Genomic DNA, 12,783 nt, shown 5'->3' with positions numbered 1-12,783 from the left:
GACAGCTCCAAATAATTGAAATGTTAAAGCAGAAGACAAATTCAAATATCACAGACTATCTGATACTAATGTCAGCTACCCAAGGATCTCAAACAAAGGGGAGAGAGGAGTAGGTGGATATAAAACAACTCAACAATCTGTTGCTGTAACTGCCAGGCTGGGTATTTCTAAATCTCACAGGTGGGTTTCATTCAAGAAATAATGTTAAAAAGTCATCAAAATAAATTGTTTAAGACTAAACTTTTACTGGTAAAAATTTAGGTACATACAGGTAATTAAAAAGATATTCCCTAGACTATGAGAAAATATTACTTAACAGAAATGATATAGATCAATCAGCTTTCATAATCATATGATGAGGGATAAGAAGGAGAAATAAGTTACTTCCACATAAAAGCATCCACAAACACTTCTCCATGCTCCACCCCACCCATCCCATATATTTCCTACTGAACTAGCTATTCTATATTTCTGTGTGCCAGGCGTTACTCAGAGCACTTAGTAAATTAACTTTCAATTAACTTTCCTAATAAGCCTATGAGGTAAATACTGCCATCTCATTTTATAAATGAGGATATTAGATTACAAGAGGTTAATTTGCTCAGAATTATATTAACAGTGAGAAAATAAGTCAGTATTTATATCAAGATCTCTCTGGCCCAATTATAAACATCATAAATGGAAATTAAAGTCACCTAAAAAGTCAATAAACTTAAATACAGTAAAGAAACTGAAATTAGAATTAACAACACGATACTATCAAAGTAAATCAACCAACAGTTCCAAAAGTTATCTGTCTGAAAACTGAGGAAGGAAGAACAAGAGAGAGAAAAGCAATTGACAATTCAATGATGTGACAGATGTTCGACTCAGTGGTTAAGACGCTGCTTGGGATGCCATATCCCATATCAGAGTGCCTGGGTCTGGGTCCCAGCTCTTCCTTTGATGCAAGTTTCCTGTTCATGCTGGGAAGCAGCAGATGATGGTTCAAGGACTTGGGTCCCTGCCACCCACGTGGGAGACCTGGATTGAGTTCCTGGCTCCTGGCTTCAACCAAGCCCAGCCCTGGCTGTTTAGGAGTGAGCCAGCAGACAGAAGATCTGTCTCTCCACTAATCTGTTACTCTGCCTTTCAAATAAATAAATCTTTTTTTTTCTAAATAAGAGCACAGAAACATTTTTTAAAAAAAGATACAGTGTACATACCAAACACTGTTGAAATGAATTCTAGATTATCACCTGGGAGAAGAAGCTAGTAGAAGATGTTAGAAAGCTCACTGAATGGGGTAATGATAGATACAAACTCCAATATTTCCTAAACAAACTACAATAAGAAAAAAACAAATACATAATTAGCAGCATCCAGCTTATAATCTTTTTTCCTATAATGGGAGACATAACCTCCAACAAGCAGGAACCACTTGGCTTAGAGAAACTTAAGTTAAAAAAGCCAAGTTTAAAAAACTCTTTCAAGTAGAATATGTAATCAGAATAATCCTGAGATTGTTCAGAGGCTGACCTCATGGAGTGATGAAAAGTAAACACTTAGTCACACGAGCAACACTTACCCCAAATAAGGCAATTTCTGTGTAAGAGCAAAGCCCTAACAGAAAGAAGGGAATAAGAGAAGCATACACAGATAGTGACTGTAATTTCAGGGGAGACAGGAAGTTAATTTTTTTGAAAATCAGGAAAAATATCAAGCAATATACAAAATATTAACAGAATTAAACTTTTGCCTGGAATAACAGCAGTTAAACCCCACAATCAACATGGATTAAAGAATATAAAGACAGGAGGCTCACTGCACCAAAAGGGAGATGTTCTTGAGGGAGTGGGCAGTTACGTCTCTACAAAGTAACCTCAGAGGAAGTTTTCTCTGGCACCCAGAAGTGATGCCTCTGCCCTTATCAGGACACAGAGTAGCAAGGGAAATCAAAGGCGCAGGCAGTCATGCACCCACCAAGGCAGGTCTCCATGTCCTTAGAGTCTCCATCTTGGACCTTTCATCTTTCCAATCAGTACAGAGGATAATCAAGTGACAAAGTTCATCGATGAATGAAACAGATTTAGAGATGCACAATTTATTTGCTCAGAAACACGAAAGTCTCAATGTAATGGATACATTACATTAATGGATAAGTTTATACAGTAAACATTAAATAATTAAAATGTGCAGGGTACATAGAATGTAGAGCTCTGCCTAAATCAAACTGATGTTCTGAATCCCTGAAGTAAAAAACACAGCAAAAGCTTTTTAGTAAGGTTTACTGCAGTTTGCTTGTTAAGTCTAGATTCCATGTGGTAAAGCTCTTTTTAAACAAAATACTGACTTTGTGATTCTGGAATTACACAAAAGATTACATTTGAATCTGTTCGAAGGCCAATCTCTTTGCCTGAGACTAAGAGCTGTTCTCTAAAAAGATAATTTAAAAAGCTTGTTTTACCATAAAAGGAAATCAAGTTGAAATGTGTTCTAACTCATTTACTTCCCATAAAATAACCTTGTAAACTGAGAGAGCCAAAAACAAAATAACTCTCTTATGGATTCATATATTAAAAACTAAAAATTTTATCAATATTTTAAAAAGATATACACAAAGAATCAGATGGATGTAAACTATTTGCTTTTTAACTTCTAAAGCACAAGGTGAACTGATACTATACAAGCACTATATAATAAAGGCTAAGTATTTAACATTTGCTTTTCCAAAGATTGAATATAAAAATATGATTAATATCATATATCAGTTCAAGATGTCTATCAATGAAAATAATGATATAAAGTTTGTGTGCTTGTCAGTAAATAATTCCAAATGGTTTAAAAAGTCTTCCGTATAGGGGCCAGCACTGTGGCGCAGCTGGTTAAAGCTCTGACCTGCAGTGCCTGCATCCCCCATAGGGACTGGCTCAAGTCCTGGCTGCTCCACTTCTGATCCAACTACCTACTAATGCCCCTGGGAAAACAGTACAGGATGGCCCAAGACCTTGGGTTCCTGTACCCACATGGGAGACCTGAAAGAAGCTCCTGGCTCCTGGCTTTGGATCGGTTCAACTCTGGCCATCGTAGCCATATGGGGAGTGAACCAGTGGATGGAAGACCTCTGTCTTTCTCTCTGTCTCTAACTCTGCCTCTCAAATAAATAAATAAAATCTTTAAAATAAATAAATAAAATAAAAAATTTAAAAAGTGTTCAGTAAAAATTTACAAAAGATGTTTTATGGCTTAGGTTTGCTTGTAATGAAACTTACTAAATACAACAATCGTTATTAAAGAATGTTATTAAATGTTATTAACAATTGTTATTAAAGAATGCTTGTTATTAAAGAATGAAATGCTTTTGACAAAAATCAAACCAGAGGGAATCCTCACTATTCCAATTCTGCTCATCCAAATTTAAGGAACCAAATCAAACAGATTTGGAACATTTCTGAGATAAAACTACAATCATCGATAACCAAAGACTTGCTACTTGCTACCTGAAATTTAAAAAGAACTTCTGTCAGCTGTTTCACATCCCAAGTGGCCCCAATGGCAGGGGCTCGGCCAGGCTGAAGCCAGGAGCGTAGAACTCCAACTGAGTCTCCCACATGGATGGAGGGGCCCAAGCATTTGGGCCATCTCCTGTGGCTTTCCCAGGTGCATTAGCAGGGAGCTGGATCAGAAGCAGAGCAGCTGGGACTTGAACTACTGTGCATATGAGATGTTGGTATCACAGGCAGGTTTAACCTGCTTTGCCACAATGCTGGCCCAGAATGGGATTTTACGTTCTAATTTTTCCTTCTAAGTTCAACATGCTTAGTATTTCCCAAGCTATTGCATAGTCTTCATAAATATCACTGTATTAGTTGTCTAATAAACCCATTGAGAGAATTTGCTGTAATTCACATAACTTTTGTGCTACTTCTGAATATTTATTTGGTCCTTTTTTTCTCCATAATTATAATGCAGTAAAAATCTCCAATCAGCTTTATCTTCATTTTCAACAAAAATTGTTCTAACTATAGATATTTTATAATATTATTTTACATAAAATGTTCACTAACAAATTAGACATTAACAATTAAAAAGGTATTTTTAAAGTAAATAATAAGAGCAAAGTAAAAGGACTTTTGTATACTGCAACTCAGTAAAACATTTTTTTGGATAATTTTCTGTTCTATTTCTTTAGGTTCAAAATATAAATCCCAGAAGTTCAAAATAACATTAACTTACCAAAGAATGATAACATGTAGTAAAAGTTTACAATATTTTTTCTGAAGATTTGTATGTTAGATTACATATTCTTTTGGTTGGTTTCAGAGGATACCAATCATTTTGCCCCAAATTGCTGTACCAAATTTATGTGAGATTTAGTAATTAGAAGGCAATAAAAAGATACACTCATCTTTGCTTTGCAAATATTTTTTTAAAAGACAAGGAGGGGTGGACTTGGTGGGTTAAATTGTCGCTTGGAATGTCTGCATCTCACATAGGAGGTGCCAGTTTCAGTCCCAGCTACCGTGTTCCAGTACCAGCTGCTTGGGAATGTGCCTAGAAAGCAGCAGATGATGGCCCAAGTACTTAGGTTCTTGCCACCCAGATGGGAGACCCAGATGGAGTTCCTGACTCTGCTCTGGCCTAGCCCTGGCTGTTGATGGAAGATCTGTCTATTACTCTACCTTTCAAATAAATACATACATAAAACTTTAAAATATGACAAAGAAATATGCCATATTTATTAAAAAATTGTCTCAAAATAATATTAACTTATGTCTAATATTATAGTATCCAAAACTAACAAAATCGGAAGTTCTTCTAAAACTAAGGAAAGAAATTCTGTGTCCTTAAAAGATCCCTAGGGAATATAAAATTTGTGATTACTGGGTATGACCCTTACAACCCCCAAGAGCTCCATAGATGGGGGCAATCACAAATGCATGCACATCCACAAGATGGGATTATAAGCATAAAAATTTGTAAAACCATTCATTTCAACAGATAGGAGGAGGCAGACAGACAGGAAGGAAAAGGAAAATGTCAGAGAAAGCATTTGCCTAATCAGAAAAAGTATGGACATCAGCAACATATTTTTATTAAACACAGTGACCTTTATTTGTTACTAACAAAAAGAAGATATTATCACAACCTTGTGACTGCTATATATTTAAGCATTTATGTGATTTTCAAGTAAAAATAAAATCACAGTATTTTTGTTTAGGAGTTAGTAAGGTTGTCTAAATTACCTCAAAAGCCAACCTATCTTTAAAATCATCTTAAAGACAGCCTTGTACAGCATCCCAAGACTAGGTATAGTTGTCAGACTGTAGGACAATCTACTGCTATTCCTTCCCTAGAAATAGGAAGTTCCTGTTATTCTGAGGGCCATTTTCAGAAGTCAATCTGCAAACTAAATAATTATTTTTGTGGCCTCATTTGATCTAACAAATTTATTTAAGAACCTCAAAATTCAAATCTTTGATAAAATTAGAATTCAAATAAAACAGGTTAATGTTATTACTATCTCTTCATTAAGTATCCACAGGAAGTTTAAATACTTGATATTCCATTTATTCTTGCTCAGTAATGATTTTTATAAAATTAACAAGCTTGAACTTCCTATTTTGTGTGTACAAATGACTAATCTGAAATGCTTAGCTCCATTTATGAAGACAAATGCATCAGGAATATTTTTCTCAAAATACAGAGATACTGACAATATGAAAATGCCCACTGCTGTCTGAAGATGGCCCTTTGTACACTTCTAATAAAGCAAACACATTCAGTTCCTCGTTTGTCCTCTGACTTTTCAATTTTAGCTCCTGGCTTCATTAAAATCAATGTGAAAAACACTCTGTACTCACTCTGGCATTCTATGAATTGATGAATAAAAGTGCAGTCCCCGCCACTCTTTGAAAGCAAGTGCTCTAATAAAGAAAGAAACACCTTTAAGGATATAGTTTATTGCTGTCTTTGAAAACCAACAGCAAAGACAGAAAAACTGAAATGTATTAACATGGCTAACTCTGAGAAAAATTTGAATATATTTTAAACATATTTTGGAGCTGAAGTTAAATGACTGAAAATTCTGGTTTCATAATCATTAATCTGTACCCTGAATGGTTAGCTTTTTAAAGGTGCAGTTTTTATCCAAAGAGCAACAACAAACAAAAAAACCCATATAATTACATTGCTTTAACAAGCTTTTCCCATTTTAAAAATATACCTGCTTTCATGAGAGCTTAACAAATTCCATTAAATAATTTTAAAAGTTTGTATTTTTAATTACTAAATTAATTTTCAGTTACTGGTCTCCAAGAGCCACTTTACAAAGCTACATGTTCACCTTAGTTAACAGGCAAAAAATAAGTATCTCAAAAACACATAATTCTTTAAAATTTAAGAAAATACAATTTAAAATTTAATTTTTCATTTCACAAATAATCTTCCCTTTTGAGTCACTTAATCTTTACTCATGCGTTGTCCAAATGTTACATTGTTCATCTCTGCTCAAATGATTATAGTCACTGACTTACTGTACACTGATAAGAGCTTGGCCAATGGTTTTTTGCAAACTGAACTTGTTTTTTTCTAAAACTGGATGGAGAAAACTAAATTGTAACACAGTAGTTCTAATAAAAGTTTCAGCCCTTTTCTTACAATATTCTTTATTACTCTGATGCAAAGAATTAACTACTGAATCTGGATAATATCCTTCAATTACATATTTGTGTAGTTTGGGAAGTTTAAGTGCTAAAAATATATTCCAACATGTTGAGTATCTGAAAGGTGTGGAAGCACTAAAACCTGTCAAAATGGACACAATTTCATATCACTCTCACTGTAAAAGCCTCCTTTCTCTTCATCTCAAACTCTGCATGAGAAGCAGACACCTCCTACTCTGAGAGTACACCACCCTCTCTCGACATCATTCTTACTAGCTGCCTTGTTTGCCTCTGTTCTCAATTCTATTATCATCCTTTATGTAGTTGCAAGGTGTGTAAAATCTCCAGTCAACAGTCACCATCAAAGTAAGACAAAAACCTGGGAATAAAAGGTTAATACAACTCATGTTTTAGAAAGACCAACATTACATACTTGGGATGTTATACAGAGATAAAATATAGCCCTCAAAAGAAAAAATGTTAACTGCAAAAGATATTTAAAATTTAAAAGTATTTAATAAACAGAATATGCCAACTGTAGATAAGAAAATAAAAATAGGAACCCTTCAGGAGAGTATTAACTATCAACATAAAAAAAGTTGTTTTACATCAATCCTAAGCTACATATAATACTTTCAAAAATATTATATCATGTTAAATAAGAAAACTCACTTAGAACCAAATTTTCAACTAAATAAAAGACTTCATAAAACCTATCTGAAATCAAATTTTAGGCTAATATCAATGAACTTTAGATGACACTTATTAAAGCAGGACATCCCACCACAATTCACAAAGCTAAAAGTCACTCCTTGCCTACTCTGATTTTAATACCTAAACTAAATTAAAATATTTACTACAACATTTTAGATAAAACCTAGATGAGATTAAATATAAATATATATACATATTTATGACTTCTACAAAGAAATTGCCTATACATATGAGAGAAAAGCTTTACAGATAATATACATAAAGTATTTGAATCATGATCCTTTCAATACTCTATTACTTCAGTTTGGGTCTTTAGGAATTTACCTTCCCACAACTACAAAATATGCCAGTGACAGTGTCAAAGGAATCAGATACTTATAAGAGTGATGTCTTTGTACAAAGATACAGAGACAAAAAATAGAGAACCACTCTACTTAAAATGTATTTTATTTATATATGAGTTTCCTATGGATTTTGACTTCTTATACTCACACTGTCCAACACTACAGACATTGGTCCACGTGGCTAATGAGTCCTGAAATGTGGCTAGTTAGGATTGAGATGTATACTAAGTATAAAATACATTTTCAATGATTTCAAATAATCAGAAAAGATTATTTAATATTGATTGTATGTTGAAATGTAATATTTTGGATACTGAGAGTTAAATACATCATTAAAATTTGTTTTACCTTTTCAAAAATTAGTATTAATGTGTCAACCAGAAAAAAATTTAATTATACACGTAGCTCTCATATTTCTTTCAGAAAGTATTATTCTAAACTTTCTAAGATATAATTATATTTATTAAAAAAATACAACAAATTTATAGAGGGGCTGATGCTGTGGCTTAGAAGGTTAAGCCTCTGCCTACAGTGCCGCCATCCCATATGGGTGTTGGCTGGAGTCCCAGCTGTCCCATTTCCAATCCAGGTTTCTGATAATGTGCCTGGGAAAGCAGTGGATGATGGCCCAAGTCCTTGGGGCCCTGAACCCACATGAGAGATAAGGAAAAAGCTCCTGGCTCTGACTCTGGCCTGGCCCAGCCCTGACTGCTGTGGCCATTTGGGGAGTGAACTAGCGGATAGAAGATATCTGTCTCTCTCTTTCCTTCTCTCTGTTTCGCTGCCCTTCAAATAAATGAATACATCTTTAAAAAAAAGTATGCATTTAGCAGCTTTGTTATATTTAAATAATTTAAAAATGGAGCTTACTGGAAGAAGTATTAATTTTTAACATTTCTTTATATTTTTTGAATATTCTATTAAAACCATACTTGATACTCTGTTATTTAAATGGTAATCCTCATTAAAATCATATAATATTATGGCCATGGACTTTGGCAATATTGGAATATTAGGTAATTGGCTTGTTATTATATAGCAAGTGATTTAGAATGTAATAAGGGATCCCTCTTAATCCAAAATCCTCTCTATAACTAAATTTGGTGTAACACAGTTTTTTAATATATTGAGAAATTTATTACTTAGCTATTATCTACTCAATTTATCATCACCAAAAAAAGATAAAAAAACCCACACACCAACAGAGGATAATCATTATAGCAAGGTTTAAGTATTTAAAATATCTTATTTAGTTTTAAATCAAGCAGTCTACAACTATTTATAACGTAAAATGTCTCCTACCATTCTAAATCAGTTAAATTTTAAGTAGTACTTTGCCAACTGTATAAAGATGACTTCATGCACATAAAAGGCTTCTCGTGGCCGGCGCCGTGGCTTAACAGGCTAATCCTCTGCCTTGTGGTGCCGGCACACCGGGTTCTAGTCCCAGTCCGGGCACCGGATTCTATCCCGGTTGCCCCTCTTCCAGGCCAGCTCTCTGCTATGGCCCGGGAGTGCAGTGGAGGATGGCCCAAGTGCTTGGGCCCTGCACCCACATGGGAGACCAGGAGAAGCACCTGGCTCCTGGCTTCGGAACAGCGCGGTGCGCCGGCTGCAGCAGCCATTGGAGGATGAACCAACAGCAAAAAGGAAGACCTTTCTGTCTCTTTCTCTCACTTTCCACTCTGCCTGTCAAAAAAAAAAAAAAAAAAAAAAAGGCTTCTCATAACTAAAGAAAAAGAAGGTACCTAGCTTGTGCTAACATTATTAATAAATACATTCTCATGTCAAGAGTGTGACAGATTTTATTAAAAAGTAAACATGCCAGAAAGAGAAAAGCAAGAAAAGTCACAACAGAAAATATAAAATCATTTAAGGAAGGTAAAGTTTTTGAAGAGGATTAAATAATTTTATATAAGTTTGCTGGATATATCTAATGAGAAGCAACTAGTAATTTTGGTGCAATGAATATAAACTACACCTTTAAAAATTCTCATACTGAAAATCAAGTTGAAATTTCAAAAAAATCAAGTCATTTTACATATCATACATAGAACAAATAACAATCATTAATGAAACTGTTTTCCTGAGTTTCAAAACTTATTATATATGCAATATTGGGTTTTGACCTCATAGTTGACATATATGTTTACCTGAGCCTACTGTGTAAGTCTTGATTAAAAAATCAACCAAACAAACAAACAAAAAAACCAGCTTCTAATTGTTGCCTGAGAACTATCAAGGTATCCCGATACATGGAAAAAATATTGAATTTGTAGTTCTAGGTATAGGCCTTGTTATTTTCCACTAACTTTTACATCAAAAAATAAGATGACAGACACATAGATTGGTAAACATAGAGAACAGTGTTCCTCCTTGTGTACTGAAAGTATCTAGTGCAGGATCTGTCACATAACTGGTGTTCAACCAATGTTGGATGGAAGGGGAGATGTGGAAGAAGAATAGGGATCTTCAAGACGGAAGTATTAGTGGCTGCCGCTGTGGCATAGCAGGTAAAGCTGTCGCCTGCACTGCCAACATCCCATATGGGCAGCCGGTTCAAGACCCAGTTGCTTCTCTTCTGATCCACCTCTCTGCTATGGCTTGGGAAAGCAGTAAAAGATGGCTCAAGTCCATGGGCCCTTGCACCCACGTGGGAGACCTGGAAGAAGCTCCAGTTCAGTTCTGCTCCGCTCCGGCCATTGCAGCCATTTGGGGAGTGAACCAGCAGTTGGAAGACATCTCTCTCTGCCTCTGCCTCTCTGTAAGTCTTTCAAATAAATGAATAAATCTTTAAAAAAAAAAAAAAGACTGAAGTATTATAAAAGCCACATGGTAAAAAGTACCCCATGTAGTAGTAGGCAAACCAATAAGTAATGGCTTACAGTTTTTGACCAGAGAGAGCCACACTATCCAGAAAGAATGGTCACAGAACTAAGAATTAATAAAAGAGTATAATAAATAATTTTATTCTCTGATCAACGAAACAGATGGATAAAGAGAACAGTTTTTATGACATGTCCAAGGGCCCAAACGATGGTTAAATAAACTCAAACATTAAAAATGGGGATCAAGCGGTAAGTGTTTGATTTAGCAGTTACACTACCACTTGGGATGCTCACCTACCACATCAAAATCCTAGGTCGTCCACTTCTAATCCAGCTCTGTGCTAACACGCATACTGGAGAAGCAGGTAACAGCTAATGTACTTGGGTTCCTACCACCCACTTGGAAGATCCAGATTGAATCCTGAGCTTCTGGTTCCAGCCTGACCCAGCCCTGAATTGAGCAAGTATTTGAGGAATAAACCAGAGAATACAAGAAAATCATTCCCCCTCCCTTTCACTCTGTTTTTTAAATAAAATGGAAAAAAAAAAAAAAAGGGGGGGGTGTGTCAATTATCATCTACAAGCAGAGCTCAATGGAACAAAATGGTAATATAACTCTTTGAAAAAAACAGCAGGGGTAATGAGAGCCTACACAAGCTATTATTACAGTCGAATTTTATCATTTTCTTATTTAAATAGTTAAAAAATAGACTATAGCATTAGGTTTTACAAAATAAAGTTTGCTTTTAAAAGATGGAGTTCAATGGTCTATGAATAACATGCTTTTCATTTCAAATACTTAATACCCTGAACTATCTATCCTGATTAAACAGTAAAAAGATATCATGGGGGGAAAAAATTTAAGTTTTTTACACTACCTTTTTCTGTGCTCCCATTTATTTTAGGTAAGAAGTCATCAACTTGTATCCCTAGGATTAAGACAGTGTATCATTGCCCAGTCAAAAAAAGTATTATTTTAATACTGGTCCCAAGTGTAACCATGGCATTTTGTATTCCTACTCATATTGAGATTGTACTGAACTTTTTAAATTCACTGTTACAAGAAGGGCTCAACTTGCCATTTTCTATGATTTCAGAGAAAGAGCTCCAACTACTTAGTAGCCTTCAATGAATCCCAAAAGCAAAAGGATTCTGCTGTTCATGCATTTTTCTTATGTAAGCATCTCCAAATACAACATCTCATACACAGAAATTCTATTCATCTCAAAGACTAAACAATGGTGCCCACTGGTGGCAATCAAGCATATTTTAAAAGGAAATTTTCTAAGTGCTTAAGTTTTTTATACTGAACATGTAAAACATCCCTTAAAGGAAAGAAAGCACTGAATGTGAGATAGTAAACAGTCAAAATTCAGCTTTAAGTAAGAAATCTGGATGACACCTACCTAAGCTGCTGCATTCTTTAAGAGTTTTCTCCTGAAGATGTTCTAACCGTACTGTAAATAAAAGTCCAAGAAAAAGATATTTCACAGATAAAAAGAAAAAAAATCAAATGGAATCAGTTTCTGGATTAGCTAACTTACCTTGTAAAGCTGTTAGCCTTTCATTGGTGAAATCATTATCAGCTTGCAAAGCTTCTATTTTTGCCTGGAGCTCCTGTTCCTTTTCTTCCATTTCATCTATTTTATGCTGTAATTCTTTTTTCTCAGCTTGTCCCTTCTGTTGGATTTCTTCTTGTTTTCCCTCTGCTACCTGTTGAGAAAGAAGAAAAATTCAGTTATTTAATAGGACCTGATCATATTTTAATAAACCTTAGCGAGGACTGTCTTACTCACGTAAACATCTAGCAAAAGTATTCCGTATTCTAGAACATACTGGTTTCTCTAAACTGGTAAAAATAAAGGTGTAGTGTCAAAAGGGATCTACACCGTAGTTACTCCTTCATCACACCTAGGACAGAGAAACTTGGAACAAGCAAGCAGTCTCAATAATAGAGCTTTAAGTACAAGATTACATTTAAAAAAAAAAAGATTTATTTATTTATTTGAAAGGCAGAGTTACAAAGAGAAAGACAGAGAAAGAGAGAGAGAGAGAGAGAGAGAGTTAGAGACAGAGAGACAGCTCATCCATCCACTGGTTCACTCCCCCAATTGCAACAACAGCTAGGGCCAGGTCAAAGCCAGGAGCCAGGAGCTTCTTCTGAGTCTCCCACATGGGTGGCAAGGGCCCAAGCCTTGGGCCATCTTCTGTTGCTTTCCCAGGAGCATTAGCAGGGAGCTGGATCAGAAGTGG

General features: G+C 35.1%; 1 protein-coding gene across 23 annotated transcripts in view; it reads right to left on the bottom strand.

Annotated features, from left to right (window-relative positions):
- Nucleotides 1–12,783, bottom strand: part of SLMAP (sarcolemma associated protein) — a 177,803-nt gene that overhangs the window by 52,195 nt on the left and 112,825 nt on the right. For 4 of the 23 annotated variants that reach the window (XM_062201143.1, XM_062201144.1, XM_062201129.1 and 1 more), the window contains exons 10-13: nt 12,075–12,243; nt 11,937–11,987; nt 11,409–11,459; nt 5,844–5,906 (exon numbers count right to left, since the gene is read on the bottom strand). In XM_062201143.1, the coding sequence (XP_062057127.1) occupies nt 5,844–5,906; nt 11,409–11,459; nt 11,937–11,987; nt 12,075–12,243 (334 nt within the window). The remainder of the gene's footprint in view (nt 1–5,843; nt 5,907–11,408; nt 11,460–11,936; nt 11,988–12,074; nt 12,244–12,783) is intronic. The other 19 variants (XM_062201149.1, XM_062201135.1, XM_062201136.1 and 16 more) reach the window with 7 other exon arrangements.

This window comes from Lepus europaeus, chromosome 9 (genome assembly GCF_033115175.1).
Source record: "Lepus europaeus isolate LE1 chromosome 9, mLepTim1.pri, whole genome shotgun sequence".
Taxonomy (NCBI): domain Eukaryota; kingdom Metazoa; phylum Chordata; class Mammalia; order Lagomorpha; family Leporidae; genus Lepus; species Lepus europaeus.
This window is presented reverse-complemented; position numbering and strand designations above follow the sequence as displayed.